We start from the raw sequence: 26,825 nt of genomic DNA on the forward strand, positions 1-26,825 counted from the left end.
TTTTTATGTAGTGAAAACTGTACTCTTCCAGCACGATGGGGCTGTGAGATGGCACAGTGGTTAGTACACTGGACTCACATTCGGGAGGACAGTGGTTCAAACCTGCATCTGGCCATCCTGAGTTAGGTTTTCCAAGATGTCCCTAAATCGCTTCAGGCAAATGGCAGGTTGGTTCCTTTGAAAGGGCACGGCCGACTTCCTTTCCCATCCTTCCCCAATGAAATGGGATCGATGACCTCACTGTTTGGTACCCTACCCCAGATCAAATTCTAGTTGTCAGGTGACATATCATCATAATTTAGCATTCTATGGAAGATGGATCAGCAGAAATTTTCGTGTTTTGTGGACATTGTAATAGATTTCTAGAAGTTATCTGACAGTGTATGAGAAATCATCAGTTTACCTATATTTCTCATACTTTTGTCAGTGACAGTATATGGCTACGTCTATATTGTGTGATAAGTTTGTATGTATGGTTTTGTTATAGAAGTACCAAAGTACCAAGTGCTGCATTCTTCCCACTTCCGTTTGTTATTTTGAACTAATTGTAATTCATGTGTCTTTGCCACCACAGACCCGCACCATTTATAATTCTTATGAAATAGTTGTACTACTAATTTGCAGAAGTAATCACTAACCCCATATGATGAAAACGTTTTTCTTTTATACAGTAATATGTGAGAGAGTCTTGTAGAATTTTAGAGTGTATTCTCTGACAACCAAACAATTGAGCATCATTGTGGCTCTGTTATTAAAAGTGTTTCAGTTTAAGTCAAACCTGCTTTATTTGATGATGTCTTTGTATTTGGTCAGTAACAAATTTTTAACTACTTTGTCTATATTTGTGGTCTCAGATAATACATGCATGCATTACCTATACTGCAGTGTATGCTGTTAGAAAACAGTAAGCAGAGTGGTAGAAAAATTGATCATGTTGGTTGAAAGTGATACTCATTTCGTAAGGACAACTGTTCCATTACAGTGAGTTGACAAAAGTCATGGAATACCTCATAGTATCGTGTCGGATCTCCTTTTGCCAGGGGTAGTGCAGCAACTTGATGTTGCACAGATTCAATAAGTCATTGGAGGTCCCCTGCAGAAATATTGAGCCTTGCTGCCTCTGTAGCCATCCATAATTGCAAAACTGTTACCGATGTAAGACTTCGTGCACAAACTCAAATTTCAGTTGTGTCCCATAAGTGTTCAATGGGATTCATATCAGACAGTAGGGGTCACCAAGTCATTCGCTCAAATTGTCAAGAACATTCTTCAAACCAATCACAAACAATTGTGGCCTGGGGACATGGCACGTTGTCATCCATAAAAATTCCGTCATTGCTTGAGAACATGAAGGCCATGAATGACTGCAAATGGTCTCCAAGTAGCCGAACATAACCATTTCCAGTCAGTTATCGGTTCAGTTGGACCGGAGGACCCAGTGCCCTCCTTGTAAATACAGCCCACACCATTATGGAGCCACCACCAGCTTGCACAGTGCCTCGTTGACATCTTGGGTCCATGGCTTTGTGGGGTCTGCACCACGTTCGAACCCTACCATCAACGTGTACCAACTGAAATTGGGACTCATCTGACCAGATCACAGTTTTCCAGTTGTCTAGGTTCCAACCATTATGGTCACGAGCCGAGAAGAGGCGCGGTGCAGGTGATGTCGTGTTGTTAGCAAAGATACTTGCTTCAGTCATCTGCTGCCATAGCCCATTAACACCAAATTTCGTTGCACTGTCCTAATGGAAACGTTCATTGCCCTTACCATATTGGTTTCTGCAGTAATTTCACACAGTGTTGCTTGTCTGTTGGCACTGACAATTCCATGTAGAAATTGCTGCTCTTGGTCATTAAATGAAAGCCATCAGCCACTCTGTTGCCTGTGGTGAGAGGTAATGCCTGAAATTTGGTGTTCTTGGCACACTCTTGACACTGTGGATCTCAGGATATTGAATTCCCTAACTGTTTCCAAAAGTGTGTCTAGCTCCAACAACCATTTCATGTTCAACGTCTGTTTACTCATGTTGTGCAGCCATAATCATGTCAGAAATCTTTTCACTTGAATCACCTGAGTACATGTGACAGTCCTGCCAGTGTACTCCCCCTTTATGCTTTGTTTATGCTATACTACTGCCATCTGTATATGCACATATTGCTATCCCATGACTTTTTTCATCTCAGTGTATTTTGATTAATTCAAGATCTTCCAACTGAGTGCCAAAACTTTATCCTGTTAATCAAATGTAAAATAATAATCAGCAAATGAATTCTGTCAAATTGCAAATTAATACCAGAAAGAATGATTACTAATACCAGACATTGCATTAAAGGAGATAAACCACCTATCAGCAATAAAAGAATGAAAGGGAGATAGTTCACCAACAATGTCCTGGAACCTTACTCTTTAGATTTTTGCCAGTGGGGATGGGTGACAAGACAAAGAGTGCACAGAAAAAGTGAAAGCAAGAGACAAATTAACCATTTGGATTACAAATAGCACTGCTCTGATAAAAGAGTGCCAAGAAAACCTCAGAGGAGCTACTTGTGGTATTGTCAAGAGAATTCGAAAATGCATTGATGTCGCAGGTGGAATTTGTAAAAAATCAACTTACAACTTAATCATTAGCCTTTTCATAACACTTGCTGTCAGTATGGATTACATACAACTGCATCTCAATGACCAATAAAAACTGGACACTTGTGATATGGGAGGTTTTAATTAAATTAGTCTGTACTATTTACTCCTAAAATTTTTACTGTTTATCCTGAAACGTCCTCTATTATTACCAGCAGCTGTTGGGTGACAGCTCACACACACGCAAAGTATTCATGGAATGTTCAACATAGATGATTCATATTGTAAGGCTAGCAGAAGCTTTCGTCACTGATTTGAGATTAATAGAAGCAGTAGTGTTTTAAGTAAGCAGATGTAAGACTGTAACGATAAAATTGGACACCCTTCGAGTAAAAGTGTAGTATCAGAAGACGGAAGTTTTTTTACCAATGAATGGGATATCTAATGTTAGGGCACTTGCTAGCAAGCATTAGTAACACTATGTTTATTCAGAATTCATGTCTGACAAGCTGAAAATTTGCTGTTATTATGTGCTGTGCAATTTTCTGTTGCATTCCAGATCAAACGTTCACAGATAAGAAAAGGCATGGTCATGGTGTCACCTGCATTAAATCCAACTGCTTGTTGGGAATTTGAAGGTGAAATTCTTGTACTACATCATCCAACAACCATAAGCTCTCGTTATCAGGCAATGGGTAAGTAAACTTTTGTTTAAATAGTTTATTAAATTTAGCAGTGGTAATTTTTTTACAATTTTTGAAGAGATAACTTTAATAAGCATAGAAACTTGAACTTGCCTTCACTGTAACATAAGATGTTGCTGCGTAAGATGATCTCTTGGTACATCTTACTTCATTGATACAAACCATTAGCACAGCATAAAACTGAACAGATGAGCTCATTGCATTCCCACTGTGTGTTAGGCTCGCGATTATCTATCGCGTTCTTATTGTGGAAGAAGTATGTCTTCTATGTTTAGCATGTTTTTATGAAGATCACTCAGGAAAGAACACACAACATAGGCAGTGATTACAGAATAATAACCAATGGAACGTTGCTGAAATCTTGGGTAGAACTCTCCAGAAACGTTATGTGAAATCAACAATGGAACAGTTATAACGTAGCACATCATTTAAAAGCCATGGAACCCTTGCACGCCACAGCAAGTGGTAAGTACATGTCAGCGCTCCTCACGGCGGGCAAACCTCGTTGACACTTGCATTCCGTCAGCTGATTGCGGCTGCCAGCCGCGCGACTGCCTTAGTTGCCACAAGCTAATTTCACTGAACTACAAGAATTAGAGACAAATGATAGTCTTGTATTACAGTGGTGTTATACAGCATCTTTATCCACTTACTGCAACCCAGTTTCCATGCATCTTTGCCGTGCGGTTCTAGGCACTTCAGTCTGGAACCGCGTGACCGCTACGGTCGCAGGTTCGAATCCTGCCTCGGGCATGGATGTGTGTGTTGTCCTTAGGTTAGTTAGGTTTAAGTAGTTCTAAGTTCTAGGAGACTGATGACCTCAGATGTTAGCCATTTTGAACCATGCATCTTTATAAATATCTTCTGTTAGCTTGCCTTTCCTGCATGGCCTCTATAATTCCTGCATTCCAGTCTTCCCCGTATCTTTTTGCCTTTCCGTACATGTTAAGTGTAGCAAATTAATTCCTTATCAGTGTCCACACTTCTTCCTCAACTACATTATTCTTTCCACAACCTGTTGTACAGTCATTTCATTGTAATTTTATTTGGATCCTCAGTTTTTCATTTCTTCAGATGAGGACTGATTCAGCCTGTCAGGGCATGTGAACTCGCAGAACATGCACTGTTATACATTAGAAGATCCCCATGAGTACTTTGGAGAACCATTACATAATCTCAAGATTCACCAAACTGTTGCTGCTAACCAGTAGGTTCAGAAACTGTTTGTAGTCTATATGTGGATCAACTTGCTGGAGATGAATGACTATAAAGATGTTTTCAGCAAGATGGAGCAACAGCACACACTACCTTGTCAGTAGTGCATGGGATGCTTGATGAGGAGAGGAGAATTAGCAGAGGCTGTGCAATTGCCTGGCCTTCTTGATCATTTGATCTGTATCCCTGTGGGGCTAATTGAAGGGTCAGGTGTACTCAGATAATCCTCATTCACTGGAAGAAATACAGCAGAACAGTGAAAATATTATCACTGCTATCTCTCATGCAGAGCTGCTTTGCATGTCACACAGTTTGATAAATTGAACACAGCACTGCATTGACATTGACAGTGGCCATTTCCAGCATCTTCTGTGTTCATTAACAGGGATCAATCCTGTGTCGGTCTTTTTATAAACATATTCTGGGCGAGTTTATTTTGCCCACCCTGTATGTCACGAATTTTTATAACAATGTGGACTGTGTTACCGACTGAAAGATTCATTCTCCAGACCATGTGGGTTGCACCTTCTATGGGCTGTACTGCATTCCATGGTGCATGCCTATTCGCATTACTAGAGGCCATCCCTGTGTCTGCATCCCATTTGTAATAATGATGTACCTGTTAAGTCATCTACAGCCCACCTCCGTAGCTGAGCGGTCATTGTAGATGACTGCAATATGAAGGACCTGGGTTCAATTCCCTGTACCACCAGGGATTTTCCTATGGTGGGAGGACTGGAATGGAGTCCATTCCACATTGTGATGACAATTGAGAAGCTACTTGAATGAGAAGTGGCGGCTCAAGACCAGCAAAGCCACTGATGGCCATAGTGCATCCAAATTGTGCTATTAGTTGAGGATGACATGGTGGTCAGTTGATCCCGATTGGCCTGTCTGAGGTAAGATGGGTGGAGCTTCAGTCATCTGTGACAATTGCAGAACCTTCCACATCAACATCATACTCTGCAAGTCACCTAACGGTGTGTTTCATAGGGTACTTCTTGTATCACAATTTGATTTTCTCCCCTCCCCCCCCCTCCCTCCCCCGCTGCCCTGTTCCCCTCGAAAATGACACATGGGAAGAGTGATTGTCTGTAAGCCTCAAATTTTCTCACCATCTTAATTTTGTGAGATGAATTTGGGAGGAATTAACACGTTGCCCGACTTCCCAGAAAGTGCTTTCTCAAACTTTCGGTAGTAAAAGTAACTGTGATTCACAATGCCTCTGGTCCCGGCAGAGGTTCAAGTCCTCCCTCGGGCATGGGTGTGTGTGTTTGTCCTTAGGATAATTTAGGTTAAGTAGTGTGTAAGCTTAGGGACTGATGACCTTAGCAGTTAAGTCCCATAAGATTTCACACACGTTTGAACACAATGCCTCTCTTGTGACATCTACCACTGTAGTTTGTTGAGCATCTGTGTAATGCTTTTGTGTCGAGTAAACAATCCTGTGATGAAAAGTGCCACTTTTTGTTGGAGCTTCTGTATCTCTTCTATCAGTTCTACATGATAAGGATCCCAGATTGATGAACAACACTCATGAATCAGTTGAACAAGTGAGTTTTACAATCTACTGATAAACAATACTCAAGAATCGTAAGGTGCTTGTTCGACCGATTCTCAAGTTTTGTTCATCAATCTGGGATCCTTACCAGGTACGAATAATAGAAGAGATAGAGAAGATCCACTGAAGAGCAGCACATCTTCTCACGGTATTATTCAATCAGTGCAAGAGCATTACAGAGATGCTCAACAAACTATGGCACTGATTCCAGAATGAGATTTTCACTCTGCAGTGGAGTGTGCGCCGATGTGAAACTTCCTGGCAGGTTGAAAATTTGTGCTGGACCTATACTCGAACTTGGGACCTTTGTCTTATGCGGGGAAGTGCTCTACCAGGTGAGCTACCCACGCAGCCCATCCTCAGCTGCAATTCTGCCAGTGCCTCTTCACAGAAGCTCTCCTGCGAACCTTGCAGAACTAGCACTCCTGGAAGAAAGGATATTGCGAAGACATGGCTTAGCCACAGCCTGAGGGATGTTTCGAGAATGAGATTTTCATTCTGCAGTAGCGTGTGTGTGCTGATATGAAACTTCTATCCCGCAGGCTGTGACTAAGCCATGTCTCAGCAATATCCTTTCTTCCAGGAGTGCTAGTTCTGTGAGGTACACAGAAGAGCTTCTGTGAAGTTTGGATGTTAGGAGATGAGGTACTTGTAGAATTGAAGCTGTAAGGATGGGTTGCGAGTCATGCTTGGGTAGCTCAGCTGGTACGGCACTTGCCTGAGAAAGGCAAAGGTCCCGAGTTTGAGTCTCGTTCTGGCACAAATTTTTAATCTGTCAGGAAGTTTCAAACTACATTGCTGTTTGACCCATGTAGTCTCCTGACAGTTTCTTGAAAAACGTTGGTCTCTTATGAAATTGATGAAAACACACCCAAGAAGAGTATTGTGCTGCAGAAGAGTATTGTGCTGTTTTCAGTTTGAACACGCTTAACTATTCTTCTATTGAAGCTGTGATTTCATCTGTTATGTAATCATTGTCAACTACAGTTACGAGTACCCTTAATTGTTCTGAGTAATAATGTTTTCTATCTCCAACTTTAGTTAGTCTTACAAATCGTTGTAATGTGTAGCACTTTTACTGACAGTCACAAATTGCTATTGTATGAATTCCAAGTTTGCAAAGATGTTCTTCCCATTTACATACCATTTCCAATTGAAGGCAGAATGCAATCACTGTGATAGAATGGCAATGAATTGCCAACTTTGAAAGCCCTCCTGTGATATTTGTTAATTATGTTTTAACACATGATTTACAATTCCAAATTCAGATTTTCTTATTTAATTATGATTTAATGACAAATAGCAGAATTGAGATGGTTGCTTTCTGCCATTCTTAATATTTGTGGACTATAGTTTGTTTTCGGTCATGACAAAAACCATGTGAAAAATAGATGATCCAAAATGAAAACTGTTGTTTGAATGATGTCATCCTGTGTGTGATCTTCATGAACTTTTATATGCCATTACTAGTAGTAATTCAGTGTTTCTTTGTAATTCTTGGTACCCATTGGCTACATGATATTACAGAGTATGCGTTGGATCTCGGTAAGAAATGTTATTGATGATGGAACGTAGCTTCAAGGTCTTCTCATAGCAACAGCAGTTTAGTACAAGTGGAGGAAAAAGGGGGGGGGGGGGGGGGGGTAGGATAAGGAGAGGCTACCACTCAACGGTAGGTGAGTGATGTGTGGTGCATGGAATGGAATTACGCAACAGCACGTACTAATTACTAGTTTATGAGATGCCACTCTTTTTTCTAGTGCAAGTAAGTGTGCGAGTTGGTATTGACAATAGAAAAAGAGTGGTATCTCAGAAAGTTGTTACGTCTCTGCATTGATGCACATATGTGTACTCCAGACAGCAGTCAGCTACAGTTAAGTGGTAACCTTTCCTCATTTCTGTTTTTCGTCTTTTAATTTTTGTTACTGTAATACGAAGAACAACTTGTAGTGATATTTCTGCATAAAATATTAGTCTTGTCTTTGATGCAACCAATACTTTTCATTATTATAAATCACTATTTTTTAAATTGAAAGTTAGTAACTCTGAGACATTCTCTTAAGATAACAAATATTTAGTGGTAAGATTGAATGTAATTTCAGGGAAGTGTATTGATAGATACTTTTCACAAATCACAATGAGTTTAAAGCGATGAAATTATGTTAGTCGAATAAAATTCAAAGGCCAAAGGATTACTCTCATAAGATTTATCCCACTGAGCTGCCAACTCTGACTGGAATGACTTCTAAACAAATGATAAGCAAAGTCACCATTGTATTTTTGAGTTTCTTACTTCGCAAATTTCATGACAAGTGATTGTGGAGTCTTTAACATTTTACTGCTCATCGCATGAAAATTTTAATGGTCTCATGAAGCAGTTGAATTTCATTCATAATCATGTAAAACTTTTGTTGCCAGTTCACTGTGGAAGTATCCGACAAACTGCGTCTATTCTCTCAATGTCCAAAGAATGTTTACGAACGGGGGACAAAGCAATAGTCCATTTCCGATTTATCAAGCACCCGGAGTACATAAAGCCAGGACAGCGAATGGTAATTGTTATATTTCATCATCTTGACTTGTTTTTGTGATTGGTTGTTTAAACTGAATTATTATGAATAGCTTGCCACGGTTTCAGGTCTTCCGTGAAGGCCGCACCAAAGCTGTCGGTAACATCTTGAGGCTGATTCCCCAGGCTAACCCAGGGGCACAGGTAGCACGATCCAAACCCAACAAGATGCAGTCGAAGCAAAGCAGCTGCTCAGTGCAATCACAGTCCTCTGCTGCTCCACAGTCACCTCAGCAGGTAGGCCAACCACAAAACGTTGAGACAAAAAAAGAAATTATACTATAATGTTGCACACAAGCTCGTGTGAGGTTTCTTGCAGCTGACAGTGTTTGGACCAAAAGTATCAATTTGTCCTCAAGATACTGTATTATTTGTCTCAGCTGTGTTTCTGAGCTGCATGATCTTACAGAATATACGGATAGAAATGAATCTTGATTAGTTGCTTGGGCTGTTGATGAGTGCTGTACACACAAGTGCAGAACATATACCATTTCAGGGATAGCTGCATTAACGTATTAAAGTTGGGCTAGGTCCATTTATGGAAAATCGCACCCTATGATGAGATAATAGTTTGAAGAACAATTAGATGGGGATGCAACTTAAATGTTTTATATGGGACTACATCTGTAATAGGCTCACATATAAGGTGTTCAACTCATTCCAATTTATTGTTCGGAATCGCATATTTTGACATTACTGCTACTTCATGAAGACTATGAATGTGAAAATCAAACAGAACAGTGTATTATGTTGACATTATAGGATTAGCCTCAGAATCTGTTCACAGAAAAGCATTGTCATGCTTCAGAGTGAAGTCCTAAATGCATGGAAAGCACAGATGTGTCTCACTTGCTGTGTGGTTAGCCGATTACTTTTTCATAATCAGGAGCAGTAATTTGTGACATTATTTATCCTGTTTCAAGTTGTGAATTTTAATTGTGACAAGAGCTTTTACTAATACCTACACAAAAAAAGGAGAAGACATAAATCTCTTTCTGTCAAGTACTGTGGGAAATTCTTATGTTTTATAAAATACGCAGCTGAGGGACCTTCACATTATGATCACTCTTAGATAAACCATGACCTATTTCTCCTTTATATAACACAGTAAATATTAATGTAATAGAGGGAAACATTCCACGTGGGGAAAAATATATCCAAAAACAAAGATGATGTGACTTACCAAACGAAAGCGCTGGCAGGTCGATAGACACACAAACAAACACAAACATACACACAAAATTCAAGCTTTCACAACCAATGGTTGGTTCATCAGGAAAGAGGGAAGGAGAGGGAAAGACGAAAGGATGTGGGTTTTAAGGGAGAGGATAAGGAGTCATTCCAATCCCGGGAACGGAAAGACTTACTTTAGGGGGAAAAAAGGACGGGTATACACTCGCGCGCACACACACATATCCATCCACACATATACAGACACAAGCAGACATATTTAAAGACCAAATATTATATTATATTAATATTATATTAATATTATATTATTATATTATAAATATTATTTTATCAGTGGTTGACAGTAGACGTCTGGTATGTGTTAATAATGACAATACTCACTTTCAAATGTTGGTGCTACTACATTCAGTGGTTGGTACCACATAATTTGCAAGTAAAAATCTATTTTAAACAGTGGAAAATCCAGGATGTAATAACGACAATATTATAAAAATGCTAGATAGCTGCTCACCGTATAGAGGAAGACATCAAAGACAGACAAGTACAGCAAAATCACTGCTATACATATGAGTTTTACACCAAAAGGCCTTCTTGTGAAGTAGAAAACATACACATATTCGTACAAGCACAACATACACACGAGCACTGTTTCTGACCACTGAGGCCAGACTGCAGCTGATGGAGGGAGATGGTCTGTGGGTAGTGGGTGTAAGAAAGAGGCTGTAGTGGAGAGAGGGATAGTAGGGTGCAGACCAGAGAATGTTAGTGCTGCTTGTGGGAGCATGCAGGGATATGGTGGAGAGGCAGGGAAGGGGTGTTAGATACAGTAGGGCAGGGAGGGGGAGGCAGTGGAAAAGGAGAGATGAGGAGAAGAAGTAGAGGACAGGAAAAAGACTAGTGGTGGGTGTGCTGGTGGAATTGAAGGCTGTGTAGAGTGCTGGAGTGGGGATAGAGAAGGGGATAGGACGGTGAAGGACAGGGACTAGCAAAGTTTGCGGCCAGAGAATATTGCGGAGAGAGTTCCCATTTGCACAGTTCAGAAAAGCTGGTAGCGGTAGGAAGAATACAGCTTTTCTGAATCGTGCAGTTGGTAACTCTCATTACAATATCATCTACATTCTTGTAACCACCATGCCCTCAACATTCGCTAGTTCCTGTCCTCCTCCTTCCTAGCCTCCTCCCTATCTCCATTCCAGCACTACACAGCATTCTGTTCCACCAGTGCACCCACTTCTCTGTTTCTCTCCTTTTCTGCTCCCCCCCCCCCCCCCCCCCTCCTTTTCCCTCAAATATCCTTACTGCACCTAGCAGCCCTACCCTCTCCACACAATGTCCTTGCATGCTCCCATAAGCAGAGCTACACCTTCCTCTAACATATTATCCTTCCCTCTCCCCACTCCAGTCTCTTTCCTACCCCCACCAGATTGCTTCTTCCATCAGATGCAGTTGCTGTATGGATTAAGGCATTTGTGCTTATGTGAAAGTTTGTGTCTGTGTGTGTTTTGTACTGTAGAACAAGGCCTTCTGGCCAAAAGCTCAAAAGTGCAGCAGTCCTTTTGTTCTGCCTGTCTGCAATTCAATGCCTCCTCTATATGGTGAGTAGCAATCTATCTTTTCATAATATTATCATTAATAATATATTTTGTTAATCTAACTGAGGTGTGTTGTTCACTTCCAAAAATTTCCCTGTTGTTACCTCTGTGATTGAACAGTCTGCACAGTGACTGCCACCTGCAATACATTTACTTATTTCCCAGAATTGCCAAGATTTTTTTCTTTATTGAAGTGACTGAAACAAGGCCCACTCATACTTGTGAGAGTAACTAGGTATTTACTTTAAGGAAAAGTGGTCATGTAGGAAAAGGGTGTTAATGACCAAACAATTGATGTGTTGAGTACACGCCACTGGAATGCTGATACCCAGTGATATTTAATGTAGACTTCATAGCAGTGGCCAGTCAACAGACCACATCTGGTCAGACAATGAGTGGTGTACCTGCTAAACGTATGTTGTAAACTAGAAATACATAGTAGATCAGAGATGTGAGGATGGCATAACTGAAGTGAGGAGTGAGTCAGAAAGGATATCGATGATGTGCCAAGCAGAGAACAAAATGTGTACAATAGTAAACAGCCGTGCACCAACTAATGACAAGAACAGGAAGGACCTGTAAGTGTTAGGCGTTTTGTGGGAGATGCTACAATATACACTGAAAAACATACAACACAGATAAGCAAAGATATTCATAGGCAGTTATAATGCACATACTGTAATGGAGAATTGACATAAGGGAATAGCAGAGGGATACACAGCACACTAGAGGGCAAACAAAAAATGGGGGAAGGTTAATTCAGCTGTTTCAAAGACAAGAAATTAGAACTGATGGCAACATACTTCAGTGCCAAACCAAGTAAGAAAATGACATGGGCAAATCCACTTACCACCCTCATTGGGGTATTCCAGATTGACCAGATAGCAATCAGTAGGAAAAACAGTAAGGAGACTGCAAACACTAAGGTCAGGAACAACACAAGAATAGAATCGGATCACTATTGTTCAAATGCTGTTGGATTCCAAACAGGGATAGAGAGCCACAGATGAATGGAGCAAGCAGAAACATCAAGATAGCCAGAAATTAAGACACAGTTGAGAGAAATATGAGAGAATATTTAACAGGAAGAAATGGAAGAAATCGTGGGACAACAGAGAGGATGAAGAACGTGAGGTCAGCCTCCCGTATGACAGGAACCAAATGCGTTGTCGAATTCAGGAAGGATTGGTCAGAATTGAGAGAAACAAAATTGGAGAAGGAAGTAACACAGGGTGTGGCAAATAAAAGTGGCCCAGGCGAGTGGATATGATTGGACATGAATTTGTGACAGCATTAGTGGAAGAGGAAAAGATCTACAGTTACTTCTGCCAGGATGAAGCAGCTGCCTATACAGCTGACCAAACTGTGGAGCACATTTACACACTCTTCACACCTGACAGAGTTGGTAGCAAACAATTACTTTCTGTGGTGAGTCCTCAGTTCTAAGGTGTATCAGAACAACCCTCATACTCTTCAAGAACTGTACCAGAATATTTCGGATTAGACTGCAGCAGTTCCAGCAGTCCAGCTTCAATTTGCCTTCAGCAACTTGCTGACCAGGCCCAAAAGTGTCAAGAGATGAATGGTGGTCACTTTCATCTGCTATAATCAGGTTAGTATTATACTTCCTTTCCTCTGCTGTTTTTCTTTGCTCCCTGGAACTCTGTTCTCCAACCACTTTGTTTGCCCCACCTGGTATATCAACTAATACAGCAGAGACTGACAACAGAGAAGGATACAAGAAAGGATAGAGTGCCACCAGTGGAGAAGATAAGAGAAGAGCATTGTTAAGATTTCTGAAGAGCAGGAGAGAAGTGAGAGAATGAAGAGGTTCTCAGATGACAAGAAGAAAATGCAAATGGTGAAGAGTACTTGTGGTCTACAGAGAATTTAACAAAAGAGAAGTAGAAGAAGAAACTAGATATACTATAAGATAAGAATTTTTATTTTATTTGTACAGCTAGTTAGTTATTTACTTGCATTTAACACACCACTAATTGGTATGCTGTATCTATCTGAAAGACAGTAGATCAGTTTCGGTGTTGATAAGAAAGCTAAGGTTCTTTCCATCCTAAGCCTGTAGCATTATGTATATTTTTCTGTTTCACTTTACATGTACTGATTAATTCATCCAAACCACATACTGTATTTGTGAACATTTCTGAGACGGGATTGATAGAGCTGTCCATGCTAGTCTATCCTGTGCAGACATAACTACTGCAACCCATATGCATTTGAAGCTGCGTACTTTATTAGTCCCTTGCAATCCCATCTTTTACACAAGTTGAGCCATAAATTTCTTTTTTTCCCACTTTTATTCACAACCTCCTCATTAGATAATTGATGTACCATCTCTGACAGAATATAATATTGTTGACAAACCAATAAGTTTTTATTTCTCCTCCCTGAATTTTATTTCCATTTCCAAATATCTTCTTGGCTTCCTTTTCTACTCAGTGTACAGGTTGAACGACATCAGGGTTAGGCTACAACACTACCTCATCCCCTTTTCAACCCCTGCTTCCCATACATGTCCTTTGGCTCTTACAACTGAAGTCTGATTTCTGTACAAGTTGTATGAAGCCTTTTGCTCTCTGTATTTTATTCCTCCTACCTTCAGAAGTGCAAGGAGTATATTTTAGTCAACATTGTTATAAGCTTGCTCAAAATCTACAAATTCTATAAATGCAGATTTGCCTTTCATCAACCTGTCTTCTAGACTGAGACTAAGTGTCAGTATTACTTTATGTATTCCTACATTTCTTGGGAACTCAAACTAATCCTCCGTGGTGTCAGCTTCTATCGGTTTTTCCATTCTTCTGTAATAATTCATTTCAATATTTTGCAATCATGCTTATTAAAATGGTAGTTTGATAATATTCAAACCTGTCAGGATCTGCTTTCTGTGGAACAGGAATTAGTACATTCTTCTTGATGTCTGAGAGTCTTTTTCCTGTCTCGTATATGCTATGGGATTAAAAGTATCTGGACACCTGGCTGAAAATGACTTAGAAATTCGTAGCACCCTCCATCTGTAATGCTGGAATTCAGTATGGTATTGGCCCACCCTTACCCTTGATGACAGCTTCCACACTCACAGGCATACATTCAATCAGGTGCTGGAAGGTTTCTTGGGGAATGGCAGCCCATTCTTCACAGAGTGCTGCACTGAGGAGAGGTATCGATGTCCATCGGTGAGGCCTGGTACAAAGTCGGCGTTCCAAAACATCCCAAAGGTGTTCCATAGGATTTAGATCAGGACACTGTGCTGGCCAGTCTATTACAGGAATGTTATTGTCACTTAACCACTCCGCCACAGGCCATGCATTATGAACAGGTGCCCGATCGTGTTGAAAGATGCAATTACCATCCCCGAATTGCTCTTCAACAGTGGGAAACAAGAAGGTGCATAAAATATCAATGTAGGCCTGTGCTGTGATTGTGCCATACAAAACAACACGGGGTGCATACCCCTTCTATGAAAAACATGACCACACCATAACACCACTGCCTCTGAATTTTACTCTTGGCACTACACATGCTGGCAGATGATGTTCACTGGGCATTCTCCATACCCACACCCTGCCATTGGATCGCCACGTTGTGAGCTGTGATTTGTCACTCCATACAATTTTTTCCCACTGTTCAAACATCCAATGTTTACACTCCTTACACCAAGCGAATCGTCATTGGGCATTTACCAGTATGATATGTGGCTTATGAGCAGCCACTTGAGCATGAAATCCAAGTCCCCCCCCCCCCTCCCCCCCGCCTCCCTCCCTGCCTAACTGTCTAGTACTTGCAGTGGATCCTGACGCAGTTTGGTATTCCTGTGTGATGGTCTGGATAGATGTCTGCCTATTATAAATTACAACCTTCTTCAACTCTCGGCGGTCTCTGTCAGGCAACAGACGAGATCGGCCTGTATGCTTTTATGCTGTACTTGTCCCTTCACGTTTGCACTTCACTAGCACATTGGAAACATTGGACTTAGGGATGTTTAGGATAGGGGTGGGGAAATCTCATGTACAGACGTATGACACAAGTGACACCCAATCACGTGACCACATTCAAAGTCTGTGAGCTCCACTTAGTGCTCCATTCTGCTGTCTCACAATTGCTAATGACTAATGAGGTCGCTGATATGGTATACCTGACAGGAGGTGGCAACACAGGGCACGTAATGTGAAAAACATACGTTTTTGGGATGTCTGGATACTTTTGATCACATAGTGTATGTTACATGTGGAATAGTTTTGGTATTGGTGGCTCTTCATAGGATCTCAAGAACTCTAAGGGGTGATTTCTATTCCAGGAGCCTTTCTTTACTTATGTCTTTCAGTGCTCTGCCAAATTCTTCTCGTAGATATCATTTCTCATCTCACCTTTGTCTCTTCTTCTTCTCTTTCTATAATATTACTTTTAAGTTCATTTCCCTTGTACAACACTTATAAAGTGCGGGAAAAATGAAACTGGCCTGGAAGACATTTCATAAGATAGGCAACCCAACTTACGTAATCTACCTTCGGTTTGGATAATATAAGCTAGGCTGCATAAAATAGTTTCCAGGCCAGTTTTATTTCACCCACCCAACATATATTCATTCCAGCTTTCAGCTTCCCTTCTTTGCCTAGTACTTGCTTACCATTAGAGTTCTTAACATTTATACAGCTGCTTCTCTTTTATCTAAATGTTCGTCTAATTTTCATATCGGTGGTATCTATTTTTCCCCTACTTATGCATGATTCTTCAGCCTTGCACTTGTCCTCTTGCCATTCCTGTTTAGCCATTTTACACTCTCTGCCAATCTCATTTTTTACGCATCTGTATTCACTTTTGCCTGCTTCATTTGCTGCATTTTCTCCTTTCATTAGTTACATTCTATATCTCCATGTGTTATCCAATGGTTTCTATTAGTCTTTTTTCTTAAAAAAAAATTATTTAAAAAACGTCAAAGCTACCCTATTTCAGTCAGTCATTACCTAATGCTCCCTCTGAAATTCTTAACTCTTTCTATTTACCCAAGTTCCATCTCCTTAATGTCTACTGTTCTGCAGTTTATTCACTTTTAATATATAGTTCATAACTAGTAAATTGTGGTCATAGACCACATCTGCCCCTGGAAATGCCTTACAGATTAAAATCTGGCTCTGAAATTTCTGTCTTTATCATTATGTAATCAGTCTGAAACCTTCCAATGTTTCCAGGTCTCTTCCATATATACCTTACGTGGTTCTTAATCCAAGTGTCAGTGATGATTAAATCAAGCTATTTACAGATTTCTACCAGGTGTGTTTCTCCTTCACTCTTTTCCCCATTCCATGTTCTCTTACTATTTTTCGTTCTCTAATTTTTCCTACTGTTGAATTCCAGTCCTGTAACACGATTAGATTTAAACCTCCCTTAAATTTCTTTTTAACTCACTGTACATACCTCCATTCTCTTCATCTTCCGAGCTAGTCGTCATATAAACTTGTACTACTGTGGTCAATGTTGACTTTGTGTCTGTATTGGCTGCATTAATGCGTTCACTGTGCTGTTTGTAGTTGCATACCCACATTCCCATTTTTTTTAATCATTATTGGATCTACTCCGTCATTACCCTTATTCCATTTTGCAGTTATAACCCTGTACTCACATGACCAGAAGTCCTGTCCCTCCTGCCACTGAATTTCATTAATTCCCACTACAAATAACTTTAACCTGTCCACTTATCTTATTAAATTTTCTAACTACCTATTCTTTTAGGGGGTTCAGTGTTCCAGGCTCTAACCTATAGAATAGCACTTTTATTTTTCGTCATGACAGCATCCTCCTGAGTGGTCCCTGCACTGCAATCCAAAATGGGGGACTATTTTACCTCCAGAATATTTTATCCAAGAAGATTCTATTGTCATTTGACCATACAGGAGAACTACCTGCCCTCGGGGAAAAATAATGGCTGTAGTTTCCCCTTGCTTACAGCACTTTGCAGTATCAGCATGTCAAGGAGAGCCTTTTCAGGTACTGAAAAGGCTGCTGCCCCTTTTCAAGTACCAAATGTTTTGTCTTGCCTCTCTGCTGTAGTTGCACATATGGTACAGCTATCTGTATCACTGAGGCACGCAAGTCACACCACCTTGCAAGTTAAATGGGCTCAATAATATTATGTTAGAAGTACATATTATAGGTGAATCCTTTATCAGTGTAGTAACTATTTCTTAAATCAGTAATGTGGCTGAAGATTTACTACACTGACATTCTGTTTTAATGACAGCATGGGATTCTTTGAAATGCAAGAACTCTGGTGGTTGTTGATTAGCTACATTTTACCACTTGCAATAGACATTGCTATTATAAAGGTAGTTTGGAGTAAATCTTAATAGATTTATATTCTGCAACCCTGAATTTCCAGTTTTCTTTTTTTCACGTCTCTTTCTCTCTTTCCATCTGCACACCTCTGGTGTCGTGTAATTCCTGTGCCTGATTCTCAGTTTTGTTTTTCCTTCCACAACATCTGGCTGAGCTATCTTCTTTAAAATATATATTTTGTAACATAATTTCCTTACTACTCTTAAAGTCTTCTTTTATGATGACAATATTTGTTGTCTGTCTTTTTTTTTAAAAAAATTGTGACGATGAAAGTATATATTGTGTCTAAAACATACTGAACAGAAATGAAGATTATTAAGCTTTCATATTAACATATTCTTAAGTTAATATTAAATGTAATGATATGCTACATTCAAATTGTAATTTTTCCAGTTAAATTTTTCTCCTTTTGACAGCCTCTTTTCTGTTATTACTTGCAGTGAATGTTGTCCATTGTTTAATGTAAATTGTCAGTGATGATGTAGTGCAGCAACAAGACTTAAAACTGAATGGTGGGGAGAAAGGGAGGGGTTGTGTTCCCATTTAATGGATAATATGAAGAGCATGGTGTAACAGTTAATATAATATACTACTTTTTTGTGCATGTGAATTTGTGTTTGTAGTGTGTTAAGACCCAGCTAACAGTATATCTGAAAGCACAATTGTTTTTGTTGTCAGGCTGCAGGTACCATTGTGAGCTTTAAGTGAAATGTCAATTTTCTTTTTCCCATCTTGTTTCACTTCCTCACAGAAATAAATATGTAGAAATATTTGAGTGGTCTTAAGTGCAATACCTTCTATTTCAGATATGAATAAGGCGTGCTATCATCATCCCATAGTGGGGCACGTAAGTTGATGGCAAACAATACACAATAATTGATGTACTTTTGTTGCATACAGAAATTATGTTTCTCGGTGGAGTCTTTCCGTTCACTGAATTTTTCTTTTGTAGTATGTGTGTGTAATTCAGCGTATCTGTGATGGATAGTTATTTCTCTCTGTCAGTATAAAGCAGGAAAGTATATGCATGGGTGTGTTTTTGTACTAGATGTTTCCAGCCAAGGACAGTCATTTGCGTCACATCCTAATGTGTACTATACTCACCAGCCACCGTGTTTCCCAGTGTTGGAAAACGTGCAGCAGTCAGTTTTTCAAAAGAATGTAATTACACAAATTGTGAGAGAACAGACAGCCACTCACCATACAGATTATGTGTGACGCAGTTCACAGGCAAGGAAAAAATGTAACATCAATGTTAGCTTAGTTTTGTTAAAAAAGTGTACTTTGTGAAGAAACACGCACAGCCTCCCTTAGTTGTGCTGCAGGCCTGCCAGTTGAATACCAGTTACATTTCAGATGGGTGTGGAGAATACTGATGAAGCAAGGGGTAGAGAGACCAAGGCATAGTAGTTGAGAGAGAGTAACATGTGTACCTACTGTGCAAGCCATTGTACACACCAATATTAGCACTTTCCCGTCCTATTACATTCATGTACTAAGCAAGAGAACACAACTGTCTGTCTGCCTCTGTATGTGCTCTGATCTCCTTATCCTATTCTCATGACTTCTGTGTGATATATGTGATGGTATCAGCAGAATAGTCCCACAGGATTCCATGAATATTGGTTCACTAAATTTACCCCATGTCTTTTTTCAGAGATGCCAGTTTATTTTTCCCATATATCTCTGTTACACTTTCATATGGGCTACACAAATTTGTTACGTTTGTAACAGTGCATCCCTGAAATTGTGTAGTGTCTGGTGTCAGAGTTCCATGATAAGGACTCCAAACAATGGAACAGTATCCTAGTATTTATCACACTACAATTCTGTATGCTGTTTCATTACAGGTGCGCTATACTTTCCCAGATCCCTTCCAACAAATCTAAGTTTTCCACTTGCCATCCCTAATACTAATTTTATACGTTCATCCCATTTCATATAATTTTTGGTTTTGTTACCCATAAATATTTATATGATGTGACATGCTCAAAATGCACACCTTTAATCTTGTCAGTGGATAAAATAGAGTTCTTTCTCTTTGTTATAAGCACTGTTTTGCATTTATCTACATTTAATCAGAGCTGCCATTCATTCCACCAAGTGGAAAGTGGCCAAGTGTTTCTGCGTTTCCTTATCCATGTAGCAACAGCACTGTCAACAAACAACCTATTTATATATCCTGAGAACATTACGTGTTCTATTATCTTTCCTTGGGGCACACCCTTCGTTACTTTAATTTCTGTTGCACAATAACCAGCACTGTAACCCTGGGAAATCTGGGGAAAATGCAGGAATTTTTTCATTGGAGAAACATCCAGGAAAAACCCAAACACTTCTTAGAATTCTGGGAATTTACAATTGCTTTAGTTTTCAGTTCAATTTTAGTAATTTTGATTGGTTAGAACTGATAATCTAGCAAAGAATTCTACTTTAGCCTGTCACTGCAGAATAATACTGCAGCAATAAAACATGAATGAGAGAATAACACCAAAATAAAACTTTAGTTACAAAGAAAATGTGCCATTTACAGTGACAAAACCCAGTGCACACACAGCCATCTGCTGACAGCAAAACGTGTCAGAGTATTTACATGTAACAACAGACTGCTCTTGATGAACATGGTGTTACAACGGTTTACATCTAACAAAACCAAACAAACACTGTCCGAACCGGCCTTGAAGGTACAACAGTACTGACCAGCTGCCGTGTCATCCTCAGCCTTGAGGCATCACCAAATGTGGAGACAGAGGGACATGTGGTCAGCAGACATCTCTCGTGACCATTGCCAGTTTTCTTGACTGGTGCTGCTAGTTCTCAATCAAGTAGCTCCTCAATTGGCCTCATGAAGGCTGAGTGCACCCTGCTTGCCACAACAGCACTTGCCAGACCTGGATGGTGACCCACCCAAGTGCTAACCAAGCCCGACAGCGCCGAACTTTGGTGATCTGACGGGAACTGGTGTTACCAGTGTGGCAAGGCTGTTGGTTTACATTTCTAACAGGTCTCAGGAAAATATTGTGACTTGTGCTTTGAGAAGCGTTACTTTCAAAGCAAATTTCCTTGTAGGTAAGATAAATTATGTTCCACGTGAGAATGTATGATGAATTTCTGAAATCAAGGAGCATTTGACTCTCATTCAGAACTTAACATTTTGAGGACCAGCTACTCAGCAAAATTTTGGGCCCAGAAGTCCATCCATTTACGCCATTATTTAAAATTTCACTTGCACATTTGTGTTTGATATATCTTAAAGGGTAGTACACAGTAAAATAGACCAACATTATGTGTGAAAGCTTAGCGTTTCTGGTAGCTGTACTGTATGTATATTAATTTACACCATTAACTTGTGTGTTCGCACCACTTATCACTGATGTTACTATTCGTTGACTACATCATGTGTCTTATCCTCCGAGTATCTGCTGCCATTGGCTGCTGAGATCACATGATGTGAGCTATGTTTGGTTGACAAAAGTGTATCATAATCTCGTTTTCAGTGCTTCGGAAGCTGCCGTGCTGTATTTGGTGTAATTCATATTTATGCTTTCATAATATGAAAATTTACAGTGCACATCAAAGAGATGTCCAAAACGTGTTTTTTGCTGGGTTCCTTTTCCTAAAGTGCAGGAAAGTTCTATGTCGGTGTATAAAACCTGTACCATACAAAAGATTGATAAGTTTTATGGCTCCTAGGGAAAGTATATTGTCGCTTAACATGGGGGCAAAAGTGTATTTTCACCCAGGAAAATGTGTGTTTTTACCCAGGAAAATGTGTATTTTTAACTGGAAAATTCAGTAAAAATCCGGGATTTTTTTCCCCCTTGTTCGCACATACGCCCTGATAATATACTAGGTTCTGTTAGTAAGTTATTCGTGGTGTAAGTCATATATCTATGAAGATACTCTGTATAATGGTATCTTGGTCAGCAATTGACCGCATGGTATCATGCCGAACAGCCTATCTGTTCACCTGAATCTACTGTTTGCAAGCTCTGGTGTGTGTATAAAGCAGGCTGTGTTCCACATGAGTAGTTTCTCATGAATGTCAGCTGATTCTTTAAGAAGAGTTTCTTCTCCTAATGAAACATAATAACGTTCGAGCTGAGAATCCTGCAACAGATGAATGTAAGTGATACTGGTCTGCAACTCTGTGCATCAATTGTTTCATCCTTTCTGTAAACAGTTGTGGCATATACTCTTTTCTAGTCATGTTGCTGTTTGCTGTGCAAGAGATTTTTGATGAATTTGAAGAAGAAAAGAGACTTAATCTGCTGTGGATTCCATGTAAAATCTAGGTGGAATTTAGTGTGGGCCTCGTGCTTTGAAGAGTCTTTAATTTTTTCCAGTACTAGGATGCTTCTATCAATATCTGTCATTTGGGAGTCTGTCTGCTATTCAAACATTACTGCACAAATAATCAGAGAAGTAAGATAGAAATTACTCCCACAGGCACTTTCCTTATTAAGCTGATCTGTTGCAGACTTGAACAACTAAACTACATCTTCCAGAAGACGTTTCACTCACTTTCTTTATATCCTGAAATGAGAAATATCATTAACAAAATATTTATTGTCCTTCCCACAGCAGTACTCCATCTCTCGAGTAACATCCCTGTAAATCCTCGTGACCATTTTCATTCTCCTACCCCTGTTCCTGTCGTCCCCCATTCCTACCTCAACATTAAATAAATTCTTGACACTGAAACTTGTTGTTTCACATTTTTCTTCTTGTGCTATTCTTATCAGCCTCATTCTCTCTGTCTGTGTCTCTTCAACTGTTTACTGACAAGGAAAGGCTCCCATTGGTGGGATCTACCGTGTGAAATCATGTATACGGTGATGTAGGTTAAGGTCCAAAGTTTCACACCGTGCAGCCATTCACCATGGTGGCCCTCATTTGCAAGTCACTGACAAAAAGAAAGAAATCGGAATTTCGTGTGATGCTCTTCAGCTATAAAAAAGACACATTTAACAGACTGGTTGCGCAGTGTCATGGTTAAGTTACATACCTCATGTGCAAAAGGTTGTGGGTTCAAATCTTGTCAGCTTCTTTGAAATTTGGATTAAATGAATTTTTTTATTCCTAGTCCTTTGTCACATAATTTTAATCAACGCAGTAACTTTTTCATATGGCTATCATTTTTTCTTCTTGTCATTCTTTTTCCACTTGGAAGCTTTGTGCATGGGATTTTCATTATTTTTATGTATTAACTTTGATTTGATTTCTTCCATTTTATTATAATAAATTTTTTCCCATATTATTGCATTGATTAATAATATTTCTCATTTTGTTTTATTTAATTTTATTTATAATCTCTACTTCCATTTAAATCTTCATCTGCATTATTTTGTCCGTGGTGAAATAAGAATTAATGTTTTTAATGTTTTTATGACATGAGCCATCAAAAAAAAAAAAAAAAAAAAAAAAAAAAAAAAAAAAAAAAAAAAAAAAAAAAAATACATCTTGCAGTGATACATACATTTTTGACACAGTTCTGCAGTCAGTGCAAATAGGCCTTTTGTTTTATAACTGATAGATCAGCAGTTTCAAATGTTTAAATATTACAACTACATCTACATCCATACTCCCCAAGCCACCTGAAGGTGTGTGGCAGAGGGTACTTTGGTACCTCTGTTGGTCCTCCCTTCTATTCCAGTCTTCTTTGAAGACTGCTAGATAAATAAAAATAATTAAATTCATATGCACAAAGATCCCAAGTGGGAAAAGAATGATAGGAAGTAAAAATGAGAGCAACTGTTAAAGCTAATATATTGACTAAAATGATGTGATAAAGCAGTGGAAGTAAACAAATTATGTTTAATCCAGTTGACTGAATAAAATGATCATCTTCATTTAAGACTGATTATGCCTTTCATCGTTCAATCTGGAGCATAGCCCCCTTATAAAATTCCTCCATGATCCCTTATTCAGTGCTAACATTGGTGCCTCTTTTGATGTTAAACCTATTACTTCAAAATCATTCTTAACTGAATCCAGGTACCTTCTCCTTGGTCTGCCCCGACTCCTCCTACCCTCTACTGCTGAACCCATGAGTCTCTTGGGTAACCTTGCTTCTCCCATGCGTGTAACATGACCCCACCATCTAAGCCTGTTCGCCCTGACTGCTACATCTATAGAGTTCATTTCCAGTTTTTCTTTGATTTCCTCATTGTGGACACCCTCCTGCCATTGTTCCCATCTACTAGTACCTGCAATCATCCTAGCTACTTTCATATCCGTAACCTCAACCTTGATGATAAGGTAACCTGAATCCACCCAGCTTTTGCTCCCATACAACAAAGTTGGTCGAAAGATTGAACGGTGCACAGATAACTTTGTCTTGGTACTGACTTCCTTCTTGCAGAAGAGAGTAGATCGTAGCTGAGCGCTCACTGCATTAGCTTTACTACACCTCGCTTCCAGTTCTTTCACTATGTTGCCATCCTGTGAGAATATGCATCCTAAGTACTTGAAACCATCCACCTGTTCTAACTTTGTTCCTCATATTTGGCACTCAATCCGTTTATATTTCTTTCCCACTGACATTACTTTCGTTTGGAGATGCTAATCTTCACACCATAGTCCTTACATTTCTGATCTAGTTCTGAAATATTACTTTGCAAACTTTCAATTGAATCTGCCATCACAACTAAGTCATCCGCATATGTAAGACTGCTTATTTTGTGTTCACATATCTTAATCTCACCCAGCCAGTCTATTGTTTTCAACGTATGATCCATAAATAATATGAACAACAGTGGAGACAGGTTGCAGCCTTGTCTTACCCCTGAAACTACTCTGAACCATGAACTCAATTTACCGTCAACTCTAACTGCTGCCTGACTATCCATGTAAAGCCCTTTAATTGCTTGCAAAAGTTTGCCTCCTATTCCATAAACTCGTAGAACAGACAATAACTTCCTCCTAGGAACCCGGTCATATGCCTTTTCTAGATCTATAAAGCATAGATACAATTCCCTGTTCCACTCATAACACTTCTCCATTATTTGCCGTAAGCTAAAGATCTGGTCCTGACAACCTCTAAGAGGCCTAAACCCACACTGATTTTCATCCAATTGGTCCTCAACTAATACTCGCACTTTCCTTTCAACAATACCTGAGAAGATTTTACCCACAACGCTGATTAAAGAGATACCTCTGTAGTTGTTACAATCTTTTCTTTTTCCATGTTTAAAGATTGGTGTGATTACTGCTTTTGTCCAGTCTGATAGAACCTGTCCCGACTCCTAGGCCATTTCAATTATCCTGTGTAGCCATTTAAGACCTGACATTCCACTGTATTTGATGAGTTCCACCTTAATTTCATCCACCCCATCTGCTTTATTGCACTGCAATCTATTGACCATTTTCTCCACTTCCTCAAATGTGATGCTATTTCTATCATCATTCCTATCCCATTCTACCTCGAAATCTGAAACATTACTGATCGTATTTTCACCTACATTGAGCAACTCTTCAAAATATTCCCTCCATCTGCCCAAGGCATCCACAGGATTAACCAGCAGTTTTCCTGACCTGTCCAAAATACTTGTCATTTCCTTCTTACCTCCCTTTTGAAGACTGCTAATTACACTCCAGAATGGTTTTCCAGCAGCTTGACCCATAGTCTCCAACCTGTTTCCAAAGTCTTTCCAAGATTTCTTCTTGGATGCTGCAATTATCTGTTTGGCTTTGTTTCTTTCTTCAGCATAACTTTCTCTGTCTACCTGATTTCTAGTATGTAGCCATTTTTGATACGCCTTCTTTTTCCTTGTACAGGCTGCCTTGACTGTGTCATTCCACCAAGCTGTTTGCTTCATCCTGCTTTTACACACTACTGTTCCAAGACATTCTTTAGCCACCTCTAGTACTGTGTCCCTGTACCTTGTCCATTCCTTTTCCAATGACTGTAATTGACTACATTCAACTAACTGGTACCTTTCTGAGATCACTGTTATGTACTCGTGCCTGATTTCCTTATCCTGAAGTTTCTCCACTCTTATCCTCCTACATATGGACCTGACCTCCTGCACTTTCGGCCTCACAATCCCAATTTCACTGCAGATTAAATAATGATCAGTGTCATCAAAGAACCCCCTGAATACACGTGTGTTCCTCACAGCCTTCCTGATCTGTTATTATATAGTCAATGACAGATCTGGTTCCCCTGCCTTCCCAAGTATACCGGTGAATGTTCTTATGTTTAAAAAAGGAGTTTGTGATTACTAAGCCCATACTGGCACAGAAATCCAAGAATTGTTTCCCGTTCCTGTTGGCCTCCATATCCGCTCCAAATTTACCCATAACCTTTTCATACCTTTCTGTTCGATTTCCAATCCTGACATTAAAATCACCCATGAGCAGGACACTGTCCTTGTCTAACAACTACATCACTGAGTGCCTCATAAAAACTATCCATCTTATCTTGATCTGTCCCTTCACAATGCGAATATACTGTCACAATCCTAATTTTCTTGCTAGACACTGTCAAATCTATCCACATCAGTCGTTCGTTTACATACCTTATTGCAACTACGCTGGGTTCCATTTCTTTCCTGATGTAAAGCCCTACATCCCATTGTGCTATGCCTGCTTTGACTCCTGACAGGTAGACCTTGTATTCTCCCACTTCCTCTTCTTTCTCATCCCTTACCCGGATGTCACTAACAGCTAAAACGTCCAGCCCCATCTTACTTGCAGCCTCTGCCAGCTCCACCTTCTTCCCAGAGTAGCCCCCATTTATATTAATAGCTCCCCATCTCATTACCATTTGTTTGCCAAGTTGTATCTTAGGAGTCCCTGGTTTGTCAGTTAGAGGTGGGACTCCGTCACCTCCAAAGGTACGAGGCATTTTGCTCTGATTGTTTTGCCGCTCTCGCCTCCTCCCCGCCTACGCCACAACGCTCCGGTGGCAACGGAGGAGCCTTCTCCTTCCTTCCAGAGCCAACTCCTTACTTGGAGCTCGTGTACTTGGTCACCGCCACTGAATAAAAATGATGATCAAATTCATTTCGATAAAGATTTTAAAATAAAAGTTTCAAAGCACCTGATGATATTCAAA

General features: G+C 39.8%; 1 protein-coding gene across 3 annotated transcripts in view; it reads left to right on the forward strand.

The window, feature by feature from the left end:
• LOC126464701 (GTP-binding protein 1) overlaps nucleotides 1-26,825 on the forward strand; it is a 167,923-nt gene that overhangs the window by 137,981 nt on the left and 3,117 nt on the right. For all 3 annotated transcript variants that reach the window (XM_050096251.1, XM_050096253.1, XM_050096254.1), the window contains 3 exons: nucleotides 3,141-3,276; nucleotides 8,480-8,613; nucleotides 8,700-8,867. In XM_050096251.1, the coding sequence (XP_049952208.1) occupies nucleotides 3,141-3,276; nucleotides 8,480-8,613; nucleotides 8,700-8,867 (438 nt within the window). The remainder of the gene's footprint in view (nucleotides 1-3,140; nucleotides 3,277-8,479; nucleotides 8,614-8,699; nucleotides 8,868-26,825) is intronic.

Source organism: Schistocerca serialis, chromosome 1 (assembly GCF_023864345.2).
Source record: "Schistocerca serialis cubense isolate TAMUIC-IGC-003099 chromosome 1, iqSchSeri2.2, whole genome shotgun sequence".
In the NCBI taxonomy this organism is placed as follows: domain Eukaryota; kingdom Metazoa; phylum Arthropoda; class Insecta; order Orthoptera; family Acrididae; genus Schistocerca; species Schistocerca serialis.